Source organism: Schistocerca piceifrons, chromosome 5 (genome assembly GCF_021461385.2).
Source record: "Schistocerca piceifrons isolate TAMUIC-IGC-003096 chromosome 5, iqSchPice1.1, whole genome shotgun sequence".
Classification (NCBI taxonomy): Eukaryota; Metazoa; Arthropoda; class Insecta; order Orthoptera; family Acrididae; genus Schistocerca; species Schistocerca piceifrons.
Genome location: NC_060142.1, coordinates 72,762,601 through 72,786,186, shown reverse-complemented (window position 1 = coordinate 72,786,186; position 23,586 = coordinate 72,762,601). Strand labels below are relative to the sequence as shown.

Here is a 23,586-nt window from a genome sequence, read left to right as displayed (position 1 = left end):
GACGTGAGGCATTTTCGATATTAATTTGTTGATTGTGATCCTATTCTCTTCTTGAGCTCCTTGAATGTACGAGTTATTGTCTGTCGCACTCCGCACGAGAATGAGTTCCTGTTTAGCGTTCATAATAATCTGTCTCATATCCTCAAAATATCCCATAAGTATTTTTAGAGGTATGCATGCAGTAAATCGCTTGTACTCCTGGCGTGTTCTACCCTCCGCATCGTCTATGAACCATCCAGCATTTTCTAAACTATGCAGATCTGCTGGTGATGCCGAGACGTATGTTTTAAGGGTCGATGTTAGACCAACATTGCGTGTACGATCAATCTCAGAACCATTCAGTTCATAGCGAATCTCTTGGAAGAGGAATGCCAATGCGTTGCGTGTCAGCTTGGACCCCACTGTATCGGTGCCATCAGTTTTCTTGAATGACCCTTCGAGATATATGAAACTCTTGCACGGAAGAGTGAGTGTGTCCTGGTGCTGTATGGACAATCCTGATTCCATCATTCTTGTTAAACGTGGTTGAAGCGTAAGATTTATGAGAGAAGTATTCTTGACGTATAATTCTGTCATCATACTCTACTGGATTGGTTATATTGAGTGATGACGTCATTGCAGGGTTTGAGACCAACTGATTTAAGAAATTCGTAGTTCATAGGTGTTATCAGTTTGCTGTTCAGTAGCGAAGTGGCGCGCTGTGTATTGCGTGCACTTGTTTTATACTGCAAGCCCATCTTGTTGTAGATGTAATCGTATAATGATTTCCTCACCGCGAAAGTCGACAAGTTTATTATTCTGATCCACAATACGCAGCTCCAAATAGCCCAATGTCTGAGCAGTCACTGAAAGGTATATTGCATTGGCAGGTGTCTCAACAATCTTATACCCCACTGCAACTGAGGGGAAGAATCCGTAAATAGTGTGAATGAGAGTATAGTTGAGATAGGAATTCGTAGCAATGTTACACTCGACACGTATTGTGCTGACTGGGAGTATATCCACAGACTGATTGGACTTGTAAAATTTAGTTGGATCTTTCTTCAAAATCTGCCCTTTTGTGAATCCAAGCAGGGGTCCTATTGAATGTTTCTGGCTAAAGTCAATCGTTGCATTTAGAGTCCTTATTTCAGATTAAGTGTATTGATGTTTGCACATAGTTCAATACCTTTTCCAGACTGTTTTAAGAGTTCGTTTAAATCGTCAATATCGTATGCACCAGATTCTATTTCAAGAATATCTTTTTCACCATTAATATCTAGATGCAGTTTATTGTTAGTGTTGGTGATATTCGGGATGCTGTTGTACGTCTCCAGTCCAATCAATGCAACACTCCATTGACCTGCACTCAAATCAATTGGTGGGAAGTAATTTGCACGCAATACAGATGACCGTCCTTTCAACGTCAAAGTGTACGACATTGCATCTGAACGTCAACTGATGAATGAAGGTTTAAACATCCTGCTTATATACGTTAGTTCTTGTTCTTATTCTTCTTCTTTGTGAACGTCAAGAGAAAGATGCAAAGATGCCCGCAGAGGTATGTATTAAAGTCCTGATACCGTTGATAATTGTATAGCACATGTCTTCTGTGAGTGAAGTATTGCTGTAATTCTTTGGGTGGTTGCAGGTCACCAAAGGAGTCGAAATAGTAGACTACCCCAGCGTCTTTCATAACGTACGCCACCCAGTGGGTGCCAGGACCTCAGACAACATCTAAATTCACAATACCGCATTCACCAGTTTTCCACATAGTCTTAGGTAATGTATCCCTCAAACACACCACGGAATCTTGGTATCTTGAATTTATGTCTAACAAACTTAAGAAGGTCTGTATTTGTGAGTGGTCGATCTGGTAGGACCGCTATTGGGCTTTTTTTTTATTTATGAATAGACCAAGACCCTTCTTGTACGGCTTCAAGTATAGGCCTTTTCCAATGGCTGCTGCTTCCATCATGCGGTTATGTCTTCTCGCCTCTTCTAACTGGGTTTGCGAGTTTTGCGCATTCTTGACTGTTCGAGCGATAGCTGCAGCCCCACCGGCGAGCGAACCTACCGCTGAGAGCGCGGAGAGGGCTGGGATGAGAAAAGGAATAAAACCGCCGGATGTCTTGGGTATTGGTAGAATGCGAGGTGCTTTAACGGATCTTCTCGTTGGTGATTCTTTGTCCTTCATTGCGTTTTTAGCTGCATACATCGCTGTCAGGATACATTTCTTCAAACAACCCTTCTTGTTCTTCATGTTTAGTGCGCGACGTGCAGCGTTCATAACGCGCTTGAAATTCATCACTCCTAATCCTAACTTGATTTTTCCGCGCATGGTTTTATCAACTGCGAATGCTGCGATGCGTTGACCTATACCAATATCGTTTCTTTTCCGTATCGCCTTAGCTTTATCAGCTAAAATCCTATCTGCAATGTGACGACTTGGTAGATCTTTATTTGCTTCGTATGCAATGTCGTGTTCCATGCACGCTTCGTCAAGCAGATTCACTCCCTTATCACCTCGCGCCAAGCGTTTCTGAAGCTTTGTCCCAGGTCTGCAGTAGTTGTACCCCGGGATGTGTGATTCCAAAGGTAGTTTGTCCAGAACACCACCGCCTCCTCTAATGTGCCCTCGATCGCGCATGTCAGGCTACTGTGGTGGTTGTGGACGATGAATGTTCATTATATAGCAAATCCCTGGCATCAATCCAACTGTTTTGTGTAGCAGGAAAACCAAGCCATTTGACTAGGGCTTTATTTCCAAGTCGTCTTATGACTCTCTCCACGAGAAAAAGATCTAGTTGTGAGCTCTTCTGCATCTCCTCAGTGTAGAAGGAGCCTGCAATTTCTTCACCATTACTGTCTTTCAATAAATAAGTTCTAGGATTCGTTCGCTGCACATTTGAAACTGTAAATATCTCAGTCGACCAGTTTGGTAGGTATGATTTCTCAAATGCGGTCTTGTGTTTTGAGATACGCACCAAATCACCTACATTAAATTTCTGTTTGCGTGGATCCAGTATCTTAATGTGAAAGTATACCGTATCCATGAGTGTGTTATCACGAACATCAATTGGCCGCATTTTTATTGTGCTATGTTTGGTTCTATTATATTGAGCAATTATTTCTGGGAGGATATCTGTCCATTTGTATGAGCCACGAAGGTTAAACCGCATCCACATTCTGCCTTTTATTGTTCTGTTCAAGCGCTCTACGATACTTGCCTTCAGGTGAGTGAATGTCGAGTAGTGATGTATTCCATACCGCTGCATCACTGTCTTGAAGTACCTATTGTAGAACTCATCACCATGATCGGTTTGGAGATTGTCCGGGCATCGATTGGTTCCTATCTGTAGCAAGCGTTCAAAAGCATCAGCGACATTTGGTCCGGTTTTTGTCTTGACTGGTACTGCCCATGCAAATTTGGAGTATGTATCAATAACAATTAAAATGTATTTGAAGCCATTATTCTCATGTGAATATTGTCGCATATCTACAAGATCAGCTTGCCACAAGTCATCCATCCCTTTAATCATGACATGCCTGCGCGGGTATGTTTTGCGTGCTGGTTTGTGTAGTTCTCGAACTACGATCTCCATACTTATTCGATGATACCTCTATCTCGAAGCTCAGAGATTATGGAGATAACTTCATTCGAATGAGCTGTATTACCTGCAGCAGCTGATGCCATGAGCAGACGTAGTCGAACTATTAGTTCGTTGGGGTCATCATAATATATATACTGAGGGACTCGATTGTTCACTGTCTTAAGACCAATGTCAATACCATCTCCGCTGCTGGCACCGTTGTTGTTGTTTTGGTCTTCAAGTATTGGTTTTATAATGGTTTTATACTTCCTGTTGGTTAGGCTTTTGGTGATCTTGTGTACACCAGTCATGTGTAGTATCTGACGGTACGTGTCCTTATCACGAACTGAATAATTTATAGGTTTTTTAGTTGGTCTTAGGAAAATAAGATTCATTAAGCCTGGTGTTCGGTCAAACTGTCTATCAGCTATTTGTATTTTGTCTTCTGTTACAGTTATGGGATGTGTACCCAACATGTATGGTCTTCCTGGGCTAACGCCGAATGTTCTATCTATCTGGCCTGGTGCGTGACTAATAATGAATTCATCAATGGCTTGACTGTCGTTTTGGGTCGTTTTTGTTTTTGGTGAGAGCTGTCGGAGAGACTCAGTAACGGGCTTAAAGGTCTCTCTTAGTGTTTGCTGACGATCAATATACCCTAACCTAAGCAACCGTAATTTCTCTCGGACTGCTTTACGGGCCTGAATGACTTTCTGTTTGGTCGTCGACATCTCAACGTATACTAATCAGACGTCTCTGCGACATGAGGCTTTATATATGCATTCATTTTCTTCAGCTTCTTAGTATGATCACGATCGCTCTTATCGACAACAATGAGGTCTAATCTATTTTTCTCTGAATATGATCGACCTTTTCAGTTAAGCCGGTTACTTTCTTACTGACTTGATTAACTAGCTCATTTAACTGATTCACTATTCTCAGAAGGGTTTGGTGATAGGTCTCTAGTTCCCTGCGCATACTTGCAACTTTAAGAGCCATAGCTTGAATTTTCGCATCCATGTACAAGCGAATGATCTGTCTGTGTACACCAATCATCTCAGGTTGAGAGGTGAACATACGCGCGAATTTGTCCATGGTATGACGTAGACTGATGTGTTATCGTCTATTACCTTGTTATATATGCAAAAATTCTTGAAAGTTTCGTCTGTATCTACCATCATACAGTTTTCTTGTTTTATCAATAACGAGAAACCCATACTATGAATGGTTCCAACAATCTGCACATATCTTTAAGAAATCATTGAACGACATATCCGTCCCCACATGTGCTTGGTAAATGTGTCTTAAATTAAGATTGTCTTGCTTGAAGGCTATAATGAGATTTGCGTTATCCCTAACAAGTTGTTTGGGGATTCTGGAGTATGTTTGACTTAGATAAAATACGTCAGCACCCATATGGCGACCGAAAGAGAAATATTTGCGAATTTTGTCTTGGTTTTCTACTGCAACATCGTCAAATATGAATACTGTGGTTGGTTTTGTTTCTTCAGGTGGGGGGGATATCAGAGCTTTCACTGAATGTTGTGTATGTAACGCCATCTACACCCCGAAATATCTCATGCAATAGCTGAGACTTGGGTTGAAAGAGTGTTTTTGAGAATAGACAGACATGTTCAAATCGGACACCTTGCACATGAGTTAGCAGAGTCATGAGGACATTAGTCTTGCCGCAGTTGGATGGGCCTACAATAATTGCTCTTATATTGTCGGGAAGGAGAATTCCGTTTTTCTTGTTCTTCTTCTTCTTCTGCTCTTCACTTGAATCTTCACATGACCAGTCACCGACAACAAAGTCCTTGTGGTGAGGGTGCTTCACCCAGCCAGCCATAATAGTAAATGAGCCATGTACAAACAAGTACTTGACATATATAGAAAATATAACTGAGAGGATAATAATAATATTTGTGTGTAGCCGGTATAGTTCAATCAATTAACCGATTAAGCTATACTGCCTACACGAGGAACACATGTTTGAAGAGTAAGATGGTCATAATTTGAGTAGAATTAAAAAATTATTGGATCAATTTGATTATAATAGGAGTGGTGGTCTGAAATAAAAGAGAAACAGGAGATAAGATTAAATATAAATTATTTATTTAAAAATCATACATTGGATGTACTATTTCTGAGGTGTTATCATAATCTGCACGTTTCTTCTTAGAACCTGTACAATATATACGAAATAATTCTCTTTGGTTGGCAATAAATTCTGCACGTATCTCACGCAATCCGATAGGTGACTCTGAGTACTCTGGTTTTTGACACACGCATTTCAATTGGATGTCTGTAGTTTTAATGGCCATATGCGAACGAAGATGCTGTTCAAAATCGTCAATATGTATATTATTAACACGTAGAGAGTTTTTAACATCACATTATATGCTGCCTCTATGCTGGGAACCCAACGATTCAGTCTCTCGAGAGCAAACCGTATAGAGGAGTCTAGGTTGAATAATTTGATAACTGACGGATGCCTTAGATAGATGCTGTCGACACCTGATTTAATGCATAAGGCGCAGTCATCATATACAGTAGTAATGGAAAGTGTGACATCGGCAAGACGAATTTCTGGTGGGGGATGAGTTGGATCATATTCAGTGGTCATTTGTTGATTGATGTAGCGCTCTGCATGACAGATCCCGGCCCAGTCGAACTCGGAAATCGGGACTTTAACACTTTTGGAAATATTTTCAATCTCCATTATAGCTTGGATCCCCCAGACATGATGGACGTCTATAGCAATGTTCACACGTTTGGAACCACTGGAGGTTAAATTATATGTCGTGGTGAATAGCGTAGCCGCACTAGACGTATTCTTTTTATTTACAGTATCTAAACTCGGTGGTTGCACTATCACGGGAGTGTTCGATTGTGATGAGTTATATGTAGGCATCCAGTACTGACCACCATTTAGTTGATCTTTAACACCCCCAGTGGTTGAATTCGTTGTGTGGTGAGCAGATCGAGCGTCTTCATCACACAAGTTGCTGAGTGGGACGGATAGCAGCAACTCCTTGTCCTGCTCCAACATGTAAGCTACAGGATCCCACGTGGTCGCTACTGGATCAAATGAGTCGTCTGTCGCTGGTGTAGGTCCGGATGAGATGGTTAACGAAGCTAGTGATGATGCAGGTTCGGACGCGTCTGCGAAGCTAAGCATGGTTGCGTTTGACTCTGTTGAAAAAAGAAGATGAATGATTAGATATTAGCGAATAAGTGAAAACATTGAATAATAAGGATAATGAACGAGATAGAATAATGTGAAATATGATACTTACTTTTCCGTTTGATCCTGTTCTGAGTGACTGCACTGGAGGTTGACTGGTGCTTCATGATTGTTCTTCTTAGTCTTCCGCTGACTGAGTGACCAAGACTGAGGTCCCAGAACTTAACCTATATATGTCCTACAATGAGGTCATAGGATAGTTGAATCCTATTGGTAGAAGTCGAACATGTGACTCAATTAAGGGATCATATTGGATACAGCCATTCCCACCACCCCACCGGATACATTGCGTGCGTAGAGAGAGATGGCGCTAACTCTCTCTCTCTCTATGTCACAACCCCGCGCCGGTAATAAAGACTAGAGAGTCAACACATGCCGGATACATTGCGTGCGACCTTGTCGACTAACGATGCTTTGGAAAGGTGACGGTGTTATGAAAACATTTCATGTCTAGCGCGTATATGTAGGCCTGACCGGGGGGGGGGGGGTTGGTGACGGTATTTTGGAATGGTACCGGCCCTGTTCCAATACTCGCGCAGCAGTATTCTAAAAGGACAGGCGTAGTGTATGCAGTCTCCTTAGTAGGTCTGTTACATTTTCTAAGTGTCCTGCCAATAAAACGCAGTCTTTAGTTACCCTTCCCCACAACATTTTCTGTGTGTTCTTTCCAATTTAAGTTGTTCGTAATTGTAGGTATTTAGTTGAATTTACGGCTTTTAGATTAGACTGATTTATCGTGTAACCGAAGTTTAACGAGTTCCTTTTAGCACTCATTTGGATGACCTCACACTTTTCATTATTCAGGGTCAACTGCCACTTTTCGCAACATTCACATAGCTTTTCTAAATCGTTGTTTTGCCGTTTGTTTGATCGTCTGATGACTTTATTAGTCTATAAACGACAGCGTCATCTGCGAACAACCGAAGACGGCTGCTCAGATTGTCTCCCAAATCGTTTATATAGATAAGGAACAGCAGAGGGCCTATAACACTACCTTGGGGAACGCCAAAAACACTTTTACTCGATAACTTTCCGTCAGTTACTACGAACTGGAACCTCTCTGACAGGAAATCACAAATCCAGTCACATAACTGAGACGATATTCCATAAGCACGCAATTTCAATACGAGCCGCTTGTGTGGTACAGTGTAAAAAGCGTTCCGGAAATCCAGAAATACGGAATCGATCTGAAATCCCTTGTCAATAGCACTCAACACTTCATGTGAATAAAGAGCTAGTTGTGTTTCACAGGAACGATGTTTTCTAAACCCATTTTGACTGTGTGTTAATAGACAGTTTTCTTCGAGGTAATTCATAATGTTCGAATACAATATATGTTTTAAAATTCTACTACATATCGACGTTAACGACATGGGCCTGTAATTTAGTGGATTACTCATACTACCTTTCCTGAATATTGGTGTGACGTGTGCAACTTTCCAGTCTTTGGTACCGATCTTTCATCGAGAGTACGGTTGTATATGATTGGTAAGTATGGAGCTAATGCATCAGCATAACTCCGAAAGGAACCTAATTGATATACAGTCTGGACAAGAAGACTTGCTTTTATTAAGTGATTTAAGTTGCTTCACTACTCTGAGGATATTTACTTCTACGTAACTCATGTTGGCAGCTGTTCTTGATTCGTATTCTGGAATATTTACTTCGTCTTCTTTTGTGAAGGCATTTCGGAAGACTGTGTTTAGTAACTCTTGCTTTGGCAGCACTGTCTTCGATAGTATCTCCATTGCTATCGCGCAGAGAAGGCATTGATTGCTTCTTGCCGCTAACATACTTTACATACGACCAGTCCGCCCCCGGTAGCTGAGTGGTCAGCGCGACAGACTGTCAATCCAAAGGGCCCGGGTTCGATTCCCGGCTGGGTCGGAGATTTTCTCCGCTCAGGGACTGGGTGTTGTGTTGTTCTAATCATTATCATTTCATCCCCATCGACGCGCAAGTCGCCGAAGTGGCGTCAAATCGAAAGACTTGCACCAGGCGAACGGTCTACCCGACGGGAGGCGCTCGTCACACGACATACGACCAGAATCTCTTTGGATTTTCTGTCAGGTTTCGAGACAACGTTTCGTTGTGGAAACTGTTATAGGCATCTCGCATTGAAGTCTGCGCTAAATTTCGAGCTTCTGTAAAAGATCGCCTATCTTGAAGATTTTGCGTCTGTTTAAATTTGGCATGTTTGTTTCGTTGTTTCTGCAGAAGTGTTCTAACCCGTTCTGTGTACCAAGGAGGATCAGCTCCGTCGTTTGTTAATTTATTTGGTATAAATTTCTCAATTGCTGCCGATAGTATTTCTTTGAATTTAAGCCACATCTGGTCTACACTTATATTATTAATTTGGAACGAGTGGAGATTGTCTCTCAGGTAGGCGTCAAGTGAGTTTTTATCTGCTTTTGAAACTCCCTGGCAGATTAAAATTGTGTGCCGGATCGAGATTCGGACTCGGGACTTTGCCTTTCGCGGGCAAGTGCTCTACCAATGAGCTACTCAAGCACGCCTCACGCCCCGTCTTCACAGCTTTACTTCTGCCAGTACCTCGTCTCCTACCTTCCAAACTTTACAGAAGCTCTCCTGCGAACATTGCAGAACTAGCACTCCTGAAAGAAAGGATATTGCGGAGACATGGCTTAGCCACAGCCTGGGGGATGTTTCCAGAATGATGGTTCAAATGGCTCTGAGCACTATGGGACTTAACTTCTAAGGTCATCAGTCCCCTAGAACTTAGAACTACTTAAACCTAACTAACCTAAGGACATCACACACATCCATGCCCGGGCCGGATTCGAACCTGCGACCGTAGCGGTCGCGCGGTTCCAGACTGTAGTGCCTAGAACCGCTCGGCCACCCCGGCCGGCTTTCCAGAATGAGATTTTCACTCTGCAGTGGAGAGCTTCTGTAAAGTACAACGCTAACAGATATGACCCTCAATCGTTTCTTTCCATCGCTACACCATGGGAGGAACATAGTGCGACAGAAAGAAGAGAGCCATATTCGCCTCAGTTGGAATGGACAGGGACTCCTTTCTACCTATGAAGCCTCAGTCTGTTGCTGGACATCTTGAGGATAAGTTTGGGGAAGTGACAGCACTGTCCAAGATGAGGAGCATTGCAGTCTTGTTTCAGACAGCAACCCCAGCCAAATCCCAGGCGTCACTCGCTTGTGACTGGCTGGGTGATATTACTGTTTCCGTTGCTCCCCATAAAAGCCTCAACATGGTTCAGTGGATTATTTTCCATGGCGACCTCCTCACGAGCTCCGTGACAATCTAGAACGGCAGGGTGTTCATTTTATCAGGCGCGTTTACGGGAGACCCAAAGACAACAGGGTTGCTACTGGTGTTTTCACCTTGGCCTTTGAGGGTAAATCATTGCCTGAAAAGGTCAAGGTGATGGTTTACCGCTATGACGTTAAACCATACGTTACTCCCCCTATGCGGTGCTTTAAGTGCTGGAAATTAGGGCACATGTCCTCCCACTGCACTTCCAAGGCCATATGTCGAGACTGCGGACGTCCACTGCATCTAGATACTCCCTGTGCGCCTCCTCACACTTGTATCAGTTGTGGAGAGCAGCACTCCCCCTGCTCGCCAGACTGCACAGAACTCCAAAAGGAGCAGAGAATCATGCAGTACAAGACCCTGGATCAGTTGACTTACCAAGAGGCAATACGTAAATTTGAACGATTACACCCCATTCAGTTGACGTACGCATACACTGCAGTTACATTACCATCGCCATCACAAGTACCAGTCGCACCACATTCTGTGCCACGAACAGTGGGCCCTCCGGCCTCTAGAATACATTCGCCCCCTTGGTGGCAGGGGAAAATCTCCTTCCATTGCTCCCAAAGTACCTTCTTCGGAAGCAAGGCCACCCCAAATGCAGGGCACATTGGTCCTCTCCCTCCAGCCAGAAAAGCAACAACCTCCTCCAGCTACTTTCATGTGGAAGGGGTCCCTTGGGACCCCCTCTCCCAAGGTCTACACTAATGCCACAGAAGTACTCGCCAGTGGCTAAAGGAGCCAAAAGCTGCTGGACGAAGAGCTTCATGGGCTTCCTCCATGCCAGAAGTCCTCCCAGCAAGCCCCTAAAGAAAAGTGAGAGGGCAAGCAAACAAAGAAGTCTGCTAAGAAAAATGACCCTCTGGTGGCCCCAACACCACCTCTCCCTACCAATTCTGCACCTGCGAATGAGGCGGAGATCTCAGCATCGCCTGAGGATCTGGATCTCACTGATGCCTCAGCCGCAATAGGTTCAAATGGTTCAAATGGCTCTGAGCACTATGGGACTCAACATCGTAGTTCATAAGTCCCCTAGAACTTAGAACTACTTAAACCTAACTAACCTAAGGACATCACATACACCCATGCCCGAGGAAGGACTCGAACCTGCGACCATAGCAGTCCCGCGGTTCCGGACTGCAGCGCCAGAACCGCACGGCATCCGCAATAGGAATGTATACAAATACTCAATCGGTAGCAGCAGGTGACCCTGAGGCGTAACCTGCCTCCATGCATGCTTCATGCCTTCCCAGCCTCATGATAACATCCACCAGTGGAATTGCTGCGGTTTTCTCCACCACCTGGCTGAGCTATGGCAGCTGTTAAGCTTTACACCTGCTTTCCTTATTGCCCTCCAGGAAACCTGGTTCCCGGCAATGCGGACCCCTGTCCTTTGCGACCATAGGGGATGTTACAAGAACTGTAGCCACTATAATAGAGTGTTAGGTGGAGTTTGTGTCTATGTCCTGAACTCAGTATGCAGTGAACCTGTGTCCCTTGAAACCCCTCTTGAAGCTGTGGCTGTCAGGATAAGGACGACTCAGGAAATAGCTGTCTGCAATGTATATCTTCCTCCAGTATCCCTGAATGCATTGGCTGCACTGGTTCATCAATTCCCTAAACCTTTCCTATTTTTGTGAGATTTTAATGCCCATACACCTTGTGGGGTGGCACTGTGCTTATTGGCCGAGGTAGAGATGTCGAAACTTTCCTGGATCAACTCGACCTCTGTCTCTCAAATACTGGGGCCCCCACACATTTCAGTGTGGCTCATGGCACTTACTCAGTCAATGATTTATCCCTCTGCAGGCCAGAACTTCTCCCATGTGTCCACTGAAAAGCCCACGATGACTTGTGTGGTAGTGACCACATTCCCATCTTCCCGTCACTCCCCCAGTGCTATTCCCCTGGACGTTTACCACGATAGGCTTTAAACAATGCAGACTGGGACACTTTCATCTCTGCTGTCACCGTTGAATCTCCCCGACCTGACACCATCGATGTGGTAGTTGAGCAGGTCACTAGAACGATCGTCTCTGTGGCGGAAAGCGCGATCCCTTGTTTTTTAGGGTGCCCCTGGCTAAAGTCAGTACGTTGGTGGTCGCCGGAAATCTCTGAGGCCATTAAAGAGCGTCGGCAAGCTGTACAGCGACATAAGCGGCACCCTTCCTTAGAGCACCCAATTGCTTTTAAACGGTTCCATGCCACATTCGCCAGCTTACAAAAGGAAACAGGACTGCTGTGGGAGGTACGTCTCGACCATTGGGTGCCATACGTCACCTTCCAAGTCTGTACGAAGAGCGGACGTGTTTGTGGGCACCAGACCCCGACAGGTGTTACTGGCATTAACATCAATGACGTGTTATCTACCGACGCAAACGCAATTGCCGAGCAGTTTGCTGAGCACTATGCTCGAGCCTTCACGACAGGGAATTATCCCCCAGCATTTCGCACTCTCAAACAACGGATGCAAAGGAAAGTCCTCTCTTTCACTGAACGCCACAGTGAACCCTATAATGCTCTGTTTACAGAGTGGGAGCTTCTCAGCATCCTTACACATTGTCCCAACACAGCTCCTGAGCCAGATCGGATCCACAGTCAGATGATCAAACATCTCTCATCCGGATGCGAGCGACATTTCCTCGTCGTCTGCAACCGAATCTGGTGCAGTGGTGTCTTTCCGTCGCAATGGCGGGAGAGAACCATGATTCCAGAGCTCAAACCCGGTAAAAACCCGCTTGATGTGGATAGCTATCGGCCCATCAGCCGCACCAACGTTCTTTGTAAGCTGTTAGGACGCATACTAAGTCGGTGGTTGTGTTGGGTCCTGGAGTGACGTGGCTTACTGGCTCCGTGCCAGGGTGGTTCCTGCCAGGGTCGCTCTGCCATTGATAACTTAGTTTCCCTCAAATCTGCCATCCGACCAGCCTTTTCCAGATGCCAGCACCTGGTTGCCATCTTTTTTGATTTACGAAAAGCTTACGACACGACCTGGCGGCATCATATCCTTGCCACATTATATGAGTGGGGTCTCTGGGCCTGCTCCCGATTTTTATCCAAAATTTCCTGTCACTCCATACTTTCTGTGTCAAAGTTTGTGCCCCCCATAGTTCCCCCCCCATATCCAGGAGAATGGGATCCCGCAAGGTTCTTTATTGAGTGTATCTCTAATTTTAGTGGCCATTAACGGTCTAGCAGCAGCTGTCGGGCCGTCGGTCTTACACGACTTCTACATTTTGTACTGCTCCTCCAGTACTGGTGTTGCCAAGCGGCGCCTACAGGGCGCCATCCACAAGGCGAAGTCATGGGCTCTAGCCCGCGGCTTCCAGTTTTCAGCCACGAAGTCGTGTGTCATGCACTTCCGTCGGCATCTTACCTTTCATCCGGAACCAGAAATTTATCTTAATGACGATCCACTCGCTGTAATGGAGACATATCCATTCTTAGGGCTGGTTTTCGACGCCCGGTTGACTTGGCTACCTCACCTTCGTCAGCTTAAACGGAAGTGCTGGCAGCACCTCAATGCCCTCCGCAGCCTGAGCAACGCCAACTGGGGTGCAGATCGCTCTTCGCTGCTGCAGCTCTACAGAGCCCTTGTTTAATCCCGCCTTGACTATGGGAGTCTGGTTTATGGTTCGGCGGCGCCCTCCGCGTTGCGTTTACTCGACCCAGTGCACCACTGTGGCGTTCGACTGCCAATTGGAGCTTTAAGGACGAGTCCGTTATCCAGCGTCCTGGTGGAGGTCGGAGTCCCTCCATTGAAGGTTAGGCGTGCACAACCGCTCGTCAGTTACGCTGCACACATTCTTAGTTCTCCTGAGCATCCGAATTACCGTCTCCTTTTCCCATCCACAGCATTTCATCTCCAGCATCGGAGGCCCAGGTCAGGGCTTACGATTGCGGTTCGCGTCCAATCTCTTCTGTATATGATCTGTATCCAGAGCTGTTCCCCATCATGGATTAAAATGGTCCACCCTCTATATAAGGGCAGAAGGGCCAATGACTTATTTGAAAAGTTTATTCATTTTTTTACTTTTGAAATTTCGTAGCTGACCGTTCCATTGGAAAAAAATTAATAATGTTTCTATCTTTTTCAAGATCAAAGAACATGAAACCGATCCATCGCCTGTGGATATTGGAACCTGCCTTCTTGCTAGAATCGCCTCTGATTGTAGTAGAAAGCATGTGTTTATTGTTGTTGTTGCTGCTGTTGTTGTCTTCACTCCAACCACTGGATAAGTGCAGGTCTCTACGTTACTCTCCTCTATGCATGTCTCTTCATCTCTAGATAACTACATCCATTTGAAGCTGTCTATTGCGAGTGGCCTCCATCTAGAATTTCTACCCTTACTCTTCCCTCCATCATAAATTAACTACCACGTGATGCTTCTGGGTATGCACTATCAACCTATCCGTTCTTTTAGCCACATTTCGCTCCAAATCGATTCAGTATCTCCTCATTAAAGATCCAATCTACCAATGCAATATTCAGCATTCTACAGAAATACAACATTTCAAAACCTATTGTCTTCTTGCCTGTACAGTATACTGTCCACGTTTCTTTTCACGTAAGGCAACATTCGAATGAAATGCATAGCTGAAAAGAATTAGGGGAACATGAGTTTTGGAATCTGCCAAGCTTTAGTGAACAGAGACTGAGGACTGGGTATATTACCAAATTATACCTTTATCAAGTACACAAAGAAACATCATTGTGTCATCGATCGTTTAAATAAAAAGAAATGAAATGTCCGACAGGTGTTGAAAACAGAGTGGAAACATTCATTCCGTCAGCCTGGGTACTTTTCATTGGACTTCGAGAGCTTCAATAACGCGTATGCCCTCTGCAAGCGTTTATCACTGCCTGATAGCTACGTGGCATGCTGCGTGTAATTCGACAGAAGTCACCCTATGGCATCCGTTCCCATTTTTCAGTGAGAGCCCGTGAGAGGTCTTACAGGACCGGTGATGGGACAGCACGACCACGAACACGCCTGTCAAGCATGTCCTACACATGCGCAATGTTATTTAGGTCGGGGCTTACTGCCGGCCACTCCATTACTCCAATGTCCAGGCTTCTCAAGACATCTCAGCTAATCGTATGCAGCATCCACCACATAGTTCAACACCATCGGTTCGATGTACTGCCTGGAGGTAAGGCGACCGTGGGCAACGACAACGACGTGTGCCTGCCAACACTGAAGCCTCCCAAGAACATCGCAGAACCTTGGAAATCTCCCGATTTCCTGGACAACATTTGGGTGGTACCGCTCATCACGGGTTTCCGCACACGAACACGGCCATCACCTTACGTCAGAGGATATTTGGACTCATCTGTGAATAGCACGTTTCGCCATTGGCGAAGCTGCCAGTTGACATGGGAACGGCAGAACTGAAGGCGAGCTGCAAGATGTTGTGTCAAGTGGGGTACTCGAACAGGACGTCTGGGCTGGTTAAAACGGCTCTGAGAACTATGCGAATTAACTTCTGAAGTCATCAGTCGCCTAGAACTTAGAACTAATTAAACCTAACTAACGTAAGGACATCACACACATCCATGCCTGAGGTAGGATTCGAACCTGCGACCGTAGCGGTCGCTCGGCTCCAGACTGTAGCGCCTAGAACCGCATGGCCACTCCGGCCGGCTGGGCTGGTTCGTATGGCCCTTCCTTGTAATGTGATCCTTACAGTGTGATCGGAGACAGCGCCTCTAGTGGCCCTTCTGCAGTGCTCTGGCGATGTCTCTGCGACCCCGCAAGGCTGAATTGGCCGAATCTCGGTCTTCACGAGTGGTCGTAATTCGTCGTCGACCTTGTGCAACACCCATTCTGTACTGACTTGTCTCCCTGTAGCGTGACGACAGATGGAGAGACACTGACACTTGCAAGAACGCAACGGAATGTCCATCATTTCTGGATCAGACAGGCTGCCCTTGCAACTTGCATTGGATTAAGATTACATTGCATGCGACTGGTTGCATACAACGTCCTCAAATGACAACTGCCGTCTGTGTACCTCACTAGAGAACACTGGGACATCGGTACTCACTTCCTTCTGACAGGTCGCCTGTCTCAGGTAGTGCATGACACAGCCAATAAATGGCTACTGGCAAATGACATTAATTGTTTCATACATTGAAAGCGAAGGTCTCAAGCCATGCGAGAAGACCACAAGTACTGCCTGTCTCAAAATAGATTTAACGTACAGGACGTTGGTTCATATGCTAATTCTTTTGAACAGTGTACTTCCAGGGAAATACTTACGAACAATTTGATTTATATTACATGTGAATATATTTACTTTCCGCAGGAAAGATTTTGTTGCTCATGCCAGTCTACATTTTATATCATTCTGCCACCGTCAGTTATTTTTCTGCCCAAATAGTAAAACTGTCTACCACATAAAGCTTTTCATTACCTAATCTAATTATTTCTACATCACCTGACGTAATTCAACTGCACTCTTGTTTCCATTTTTTTGAAATTGTACGTTCTGACCTCTTTGCGAGAGAATGTATTCCGTTCAACATAGCTTCCACATCTTTAGCCACCTCTAGCGGAATTACAATGTCACTGTCATTTCTTCTCATGGCGATTTAATCCTTTTAATTTCTTTAATCCCTACCATCTAACATTCGTTAAAGACACTTCTCTGCAGAGTAGGGGATTTCAGGTCTTTCGTCAGGGCAAGAAGAGCAGATGGTGCATGCAAAGAGCGCCCTACCTCAAGGCAAAGTGCTCGCTCCTGTACTTCTAAATAGTTACATGAGTGATCAGCCCATCACAGGACACACCAGATATTTTATCTATGCTGATGATACAGAAGTGGCTGCTCAAGGGAAGACATTCGAAGAGGTGGAAGAAAAATTGCCTTCATCATTGGATGCTCTTGGCCTTTACTGTGAGGGAAATCATCGAAGATATTGTGTGCATTTCACTTACAGAACAGAAGATCGGTACGAATTGGACGTCACATGGCATGGCGAACGACTTCAATATCTGTCTGTCTGGATGTTACTCTTGAACACATAGTGTCTTTCAAAAACATTGCCACAACACCAGGATGAAGATCAGTTCAAGGAACAATATTTTGAGAACTCTTACAAGCAACGTCCTGGGAAGCTAGTCGTCACGTCCTGAGAACTTCTGCTCTTGCTTTGTGTGACAGCTGCAAAATACACCTAACCTGAGTAGAGTGCATCTGCTCACACCAAGCAGCTTGACACACAGTCAATAATGAGACTGTCTGAATCCTGTCAAACTGTGCGAGGGACATTTCATAAATAACGAACACAATTTTTTTTCTTACATGTGTATTTTTTTCTATGTCTCTTTACAGTCCTTCAGTATAGTCTCCCTGCTTCTCTATGACTGAATCTCAAAGTCTCGGAAGCTTTATTATTCCATCCAGGACACCACTTCTGTTCATCGGTCGAATAGTTCGGGTTACGGTGGTAGAACGCTCTTCCACAGAAAGATAACGACGTCCACGCGTAGGTTTATTCAACTTCGGCAGCAAGTCGAATTCTGATGGACTTACGTCCGGGATGTAGGGAGGATCCGGCAACACTTCCCAGCCGCATTCGCGCCGTTTTGGGGCTACAACATTGCCGATATGCGGACAAGCATTGTGATGGCTAATGAGTGGCCCAGCCTCGACTAAATGACGCTGGGTTTTGTGCATTTTTCTGCACAGGTTTTTCATGAAGTTACTAAGATGATACACTACTGTGACACATGGGACTCGATCTCTCGTGGTGATTCCTTGGTGATCATAAGCAAAAATCATCATTTGCTTGAGCTTTCATAAGGCGCGTCGGAATGTTTTTGGGCATGGAGAATGTGAAGCTCTCCACTCATTGGACAGTGATTTCAATTCCGGTTCAAAGTCTCTAGTCCACGTTTCATTCGACCCAAGAATCCTTGACCTTCACTATTAAATCGTTGTTAAACAAGGTTGCAATGTGCAGGCGTTTCTGCTTCTCTTCAGCAGTCAAACAGTGTAGGACACATCTCGCAGAAATTTTTCTCTTCTTGAAATCATTTGTCAGAATAAGGAATACTTATGTTGGGAGATTCCCTGTTTCTTCAGAGAGTTCATCACAAGTCATACTGCGCTGTTCATCAAGAACACCTGTCACAGGTTTCACACTTCGTTCACCTATTGATGTTTTTGACCTACTAGGATTATCGTCTATGCTCATACGACTTCCACGAAAACGATTAACCCAGCGTGAAACTGTACTACTGTCCCATGTGAAACTTCACTTAACGCACTGTTGATTTCCATCGGGTTTTTGCCGCGTAAAGGTACGATCTTGATGTACGACATCTGGTCTTCAACAGTAACAGTATCCGAGACCACTGCAGCGTTCATTTCAACCTCTCGCCAGTTTTATGTTGGAGTACACAGCGGAAAAACGAAAACACGTGCCTCTTCCTCAAGCTCTCAACTATATCTGAAGTAATTTTCATTCATGTTCCATCAAACAATCCACAGTAATATCAACATGTGCATTATTTATAAAATGTCCCTCGTATGAAGCCAATTTTGGTCCACAAACTTTTCCTGATTGCTGGAATAGTTCTCCCCACTATCGAAAAGCGTTGCTGCTGATGCAGAGAGAGTGACGGAAATCAAAGACCCCGCCCTGTACTGCATGATTATCAAGCTGCAGTCTGTCAGCTCAAAATCTGGAGAGCTTCATCGCTAGGACCCAACGACTGGAGGGAACATTAAAGTCTAACGACTAGAGTGCTGCAACGCTCAGTGTTTGACCCGTCACGGCTCACCTGTTGACGGGGGGACCGAGCAGCTCGTGTCCGGCCCCACACGACTCGGCTCGGTCACGTACTCGCCCCATGTCTGATGTCCGGATTCCGGACACGCGGATAACCGAGCATGACCGGTCGCCGCTGACGTCTTACCTCGGCTCGCTCCGGCTCGCTGCACTGTACTTTACTGTACAAATCCAACGCCTCTCTCTCTCTCTCTCTCTCTCTCTCTCTCTCTCTCTCTCTCTCTTTTAATACAAAAGTAACATTTCCAAGAACGGGTACGTGACACAGCTAAATTCATAAAGCACCTGGAAAGTAAAATGATATTTCAATACAATCGCGGATAGAAGACGAGTCTCATTTCCAAACAAAAGGGATATTTTTTCCTTTCATTTATAGGAAACATTAAGTAAGTGCTTTCCCTGTAATCTAGAAGACAACCATCTTCATAAAGAAAGCATACAAAGAACATTAAACATTTACGGACGTAACTTGTCATACGTTTCAATTGTTTGCAACATAAACAAAATTATAGTTATTGTTGATCAGCAGGAAATCACTAACGAGTTCCGGATTTAATTGGCTGCGGCAATTTGTTAGTAACATGCCGGCTTTACTAAAGCACCTTTCACTAGGTGCGCTTGTTGCTGGGATACATAAAATACGTCTTGCAACTGCAGCCAAACCTGACAGATCTATTTCATGTCTGCTCCACCACTTTAAGATGTCATCATCTCCGGGGTGCATTAAAATGTACAGATCTACTTCATCTGCTGCGGATGATCTGTTGTTCCTCCATTCCTTGAAACGAGCTCTCTTTCTGGGTGGTGATGACACAGTACTTGAAGGATCTATGATAATAAACAAAAGAGACAAGTAATACAGAACTGATATGGAAATCATCAAAACATTCCCGTAAGAGACTTCCTGGCAGATTAAAACTGTGTGCCCGACCGAGACTCGAACTTGGGACCTTTGCCTTTCGCGGGCAAAGGTACCGAGTTCGAGTCTCGGTCGGGCACACAGTTTTAATCTGCCAGGAAGTTTCATATCAGCGCACACTCCGCTGCAGAGTGAAAATCTCATTCTGATTCCCGTAAGAGACCGATGACCTCGCTGTTTGGTCTCTCCCCCCAAACAACCTGACCCCCGTTCCCATAAAAACGAGATGTTTTACGTTAATGAAATATTATACGAGTCACAACATTCCCGTTTCTCTATAATACACTTTCCACTAACTATGCAAAAACGATTATGTTAATGATTGAATGTTGTACCTGCGTACGTAGCACACATTTGTCGCACACTGTTAAGAATTTCCTGCTTTTCACTTATTTCAAGCGTATTAAGATAACGGAAGGACGGCCAAAGAAACGATCTTTGAGAGGTTTCTTGCAACTGTGTTTCTTTAAATGAGTGGTTCCCGACTGCAAAAACAATAAAGTGGAGCAGTTTATGCACGATACGTACCCGGTAGACGCAATGTTTTCATCTACAACCAACAGAAATGTACTCCATACTTGGCTTTTCAGACCTTCCCGTTTCTTTAATGTGTAAACATTGGTTTCCATCTTACGTCTTACTACACTGACTTCCTCGCGCTGCATGATTACAGAGAGAGACACACCACAAATAAGAAGCCCGTACTGGCTGCAGGTTCACACGGATAGTAACACGTGTAATGTGTTTGAAGTTACGTGCTACGTATTCGGTCACGGCTTGTATGCTCGGGCACTAGAACTAGAGCGGGTAGCCTATCCAGTTAGGGTGTGCTCACCCCACCTCGTATTTTGTGCTCGCTTACTCGGTCATGCAGGACTCTACTAACGACGTCACTGGATGGAAGAGTAATCGGCCACCGGATATCCCTGCAAAGGAAGAGCTAGTTGCAGGGCGCGGTCACCCTGCTCTGTTTGAAGATCACTCACTCATCTCTGTGTGGCCGTCTCCCATTGCAAGATCAGCAGCCTTCCGACTGATGGAGACGTGCTCTATGAGCGTGGAACCTCACAAGATTCTGGCCACTTCCTCATATGATTCTACTGGAACAACCTTGCAGAACGTAGGACTTGGTCGAAGCAAATAACAAGTCCGTCAGAGTTATAGCGTTGTGGAAATGCTGAGTGAACACAGTAATGTATGAATGAATTCCTTTTCCAGATTTCTCCTTAGTTTCCTTCACTGCTTGCTCGATGTGCAGAGTGAATAACACTGGAGGGAGTAGATCGGCTAGTAAGTTAGTTAATGTTCCTAGATAATATGAACTTTTTTTTGTCGAATTGCTGTTGACAAGAGTCAGTTTACAGGAACTGTACTTTCAGTGGATGGCTACATGCTGGCCATTTACAAATTCCTAAATTGCTCCCTGACCTAAATTTAACATTAATAAACAGATTATTTTCACGGTATATACACTTCAAACTATTTTTTTTTTCATTTAACAGACTCCCAGTTATTTTTAATAAAAATCGTCTATGAAAAAGGAGGTGTTGTCAAGCAGAAATGATTTTAGATTATATTTAAAAGTTGTATTTCTATGTGTTAGATATTTTATGTAATGGGAAAATGATCACAACTTTTTTGATGCACACTGAACTCCTTTCTGAGACACTGACAGCTTTAGTAATGAGTAATAACGGTAATTTTTTATTCTAGCATTGTAGATGAGGACATTTTTGATATTATTGTGATAGATTATTTCTGACGAATTTCATAAGTGAATGTACCTATTGTGAAGGAGCTATTAAAATTTCTAACTCCTTCAAGAGATACCTGAAAGATAGCTGTGAGCAACCAGCACATATTATTCTTACTGCTAGTTTCTCTGCAGTCAGTACTTCCTTTCTAAAGCATGAGTTTCCCCAAAAAATTATCCCACTGATTAGAAATATATAAGATATGTTATGTGGCTGACACGTTTGTTTCTAAGACGAGAAATTATGTGAGGAATAGAAGTAGCAGAACTGAATTGTTTAAGCAGATCAGTAGTATGTTTCTTCCACTTCAAGTTTTCATTGCTATGAAGATACAAAAATTTGGTACATTTTACCCTGTTTGCTTTCTTCTGTTTACGTGCTACATCTGTTGGTATGGCTTGTACAGAACTGTATATAGTATGTTTTCTCAAAATTAAGGGAGACTCCTTTTTCAAGGGATCTCTCAATACACCATTAACAATCTCTTCTGTTTTGTTTCATTCTGATCGGTTTTATTGTGACACTAGTATCGTTTGTAAAAAGACCAGTTGTGCTTCATGAGCATTAAGAGGAAGGTCATTCACATAGGAGTGGACCCAAAAGTGAACCCTGTGGGACTTCTTTCATGATTGATCCCCAGTAACTAAAATTCTCTCTGTTTCCAACATTGTTTGAATTATTCAGGACAAAGTTTTGCTTTCTTTTCGTTAAGTATTAATCAAAATAGATGTTTGTAAAGCCAACAATTCCACAGAACATAAGATTTTAATAGAATAGCATTATTTATACAGTCAATCGCCTTGGACAGACCAAAAAAATTGCACTAGGCATATTTTGTTGTTTAAGGATTCTAATATTTTATGAGTAAATGTACAAATAACGTTTTCAGCCGACCAGCTCTTCTGAGATCAAAATGTCATGTACTAAGTGAATAGTTTCTACTTAACTGTTTCTCTCGAGTATATTACTTTTGCTGCTACTTTGGAAAAAGGTCAGACATACTGTCTCATTCCTTTTCTCATTATTGCATCCCTTTTAAGCCTGTCGACTCGTAGTTGTAAGAGGGAAAGTGATCAAATATTACCGAAGTACTGGCAAGAATGCGGCAGGTGGTTGACGAAAGACGGTATTGGCACTGTTTTCTGAAGTGACGGTAATATACGACGTACGATGTCGATGGATACCTCACACTGTATGGATGTTTTCTTCTTAGGTATCGTGAGCGCGCCAAACAAGTGTCGCAGCTGTTCCGGGACCGACCACGACCTCCGATGGAGGAGGCTGTCTACTGGGTGGAGTACGTCATCAGGCACCAGGGGGCGCCGCACGTGAGGTCCGCCGCGCTGGACCTGGCCTGGTACCAGTACCTGCTGCTAGACGTCGCTGCCTTCGTGGTGGCGGCGGTCGTCTTCTCTGTGGCGCTGCTCTTCTTTGGTGCACGGGCGCTGCTGAGGTGCTGCACGCCGAGGAGGGTCCCAGCTAACAAAAAGAAGACCAAATGACTTTGCGAACGGCTGCGCAAGTTGTAAAAAATGTGTGAAGCCAAGGTGGTCTATTCTGCAAGTCACATATGATAAAGGGACATAATTAAGGGGAACATAACTACTGTACAGTGGAAAGTAAGCATCTTTGGATGGCGTCTTTGTACATTCTGGCAGCCTCAAATAACATAATTATATTTTGACCAATTTTTGCACTCATTATCAATGGAATGTTTGGCGCTTCATACATATGCGACTATCAAACCGTAGCATCGACATTAGCTGGCAGACTGAACCGTGAATTTACCTTCAAAACCTTTTCATAAGAATTTACTCTATTTACTAGCGATTCATCGTTAACACATTCAATCACACTATGTGAGCGTGGAAGTAGTTGCCGGTGGGTAACTGATGAAAACCAACCAGATTTATTTCAACAAATGGAACATTTTATTCCTAAAAGCCTTTTTTTTAACAGATTTAAAATTATAATCAGAAAGCACCCTCTAAATATC

General features: G+C 44.1%; 1 protein-coding gene across 1 annotated transcript in view; it reads left to right on the top strand.

Moving 5' to 3' along the window:
• Nucleotides 1-23,267, top strand: part of LOC124799218 (UDP-glycosyltransferase UGT5-like) — a 177,621-nt gene extending 154,354 nt beyond the window's left edge. The window contains exon 7 of the mRNA XM_047262754.1: nt 22,804-23,267. Coding sequence (XP_047118710.1) covers nt 22,804-23,092 — 289 coding nt within the window. The 3' untranslated portion in view covers nt 23,093-23,267. The remainder of the gene's footprint in view (nt 1-22,803) is intronic.
• The last annotated feature ends 319 nt before the right edge of the window (nt 23,268-23,586 follow it).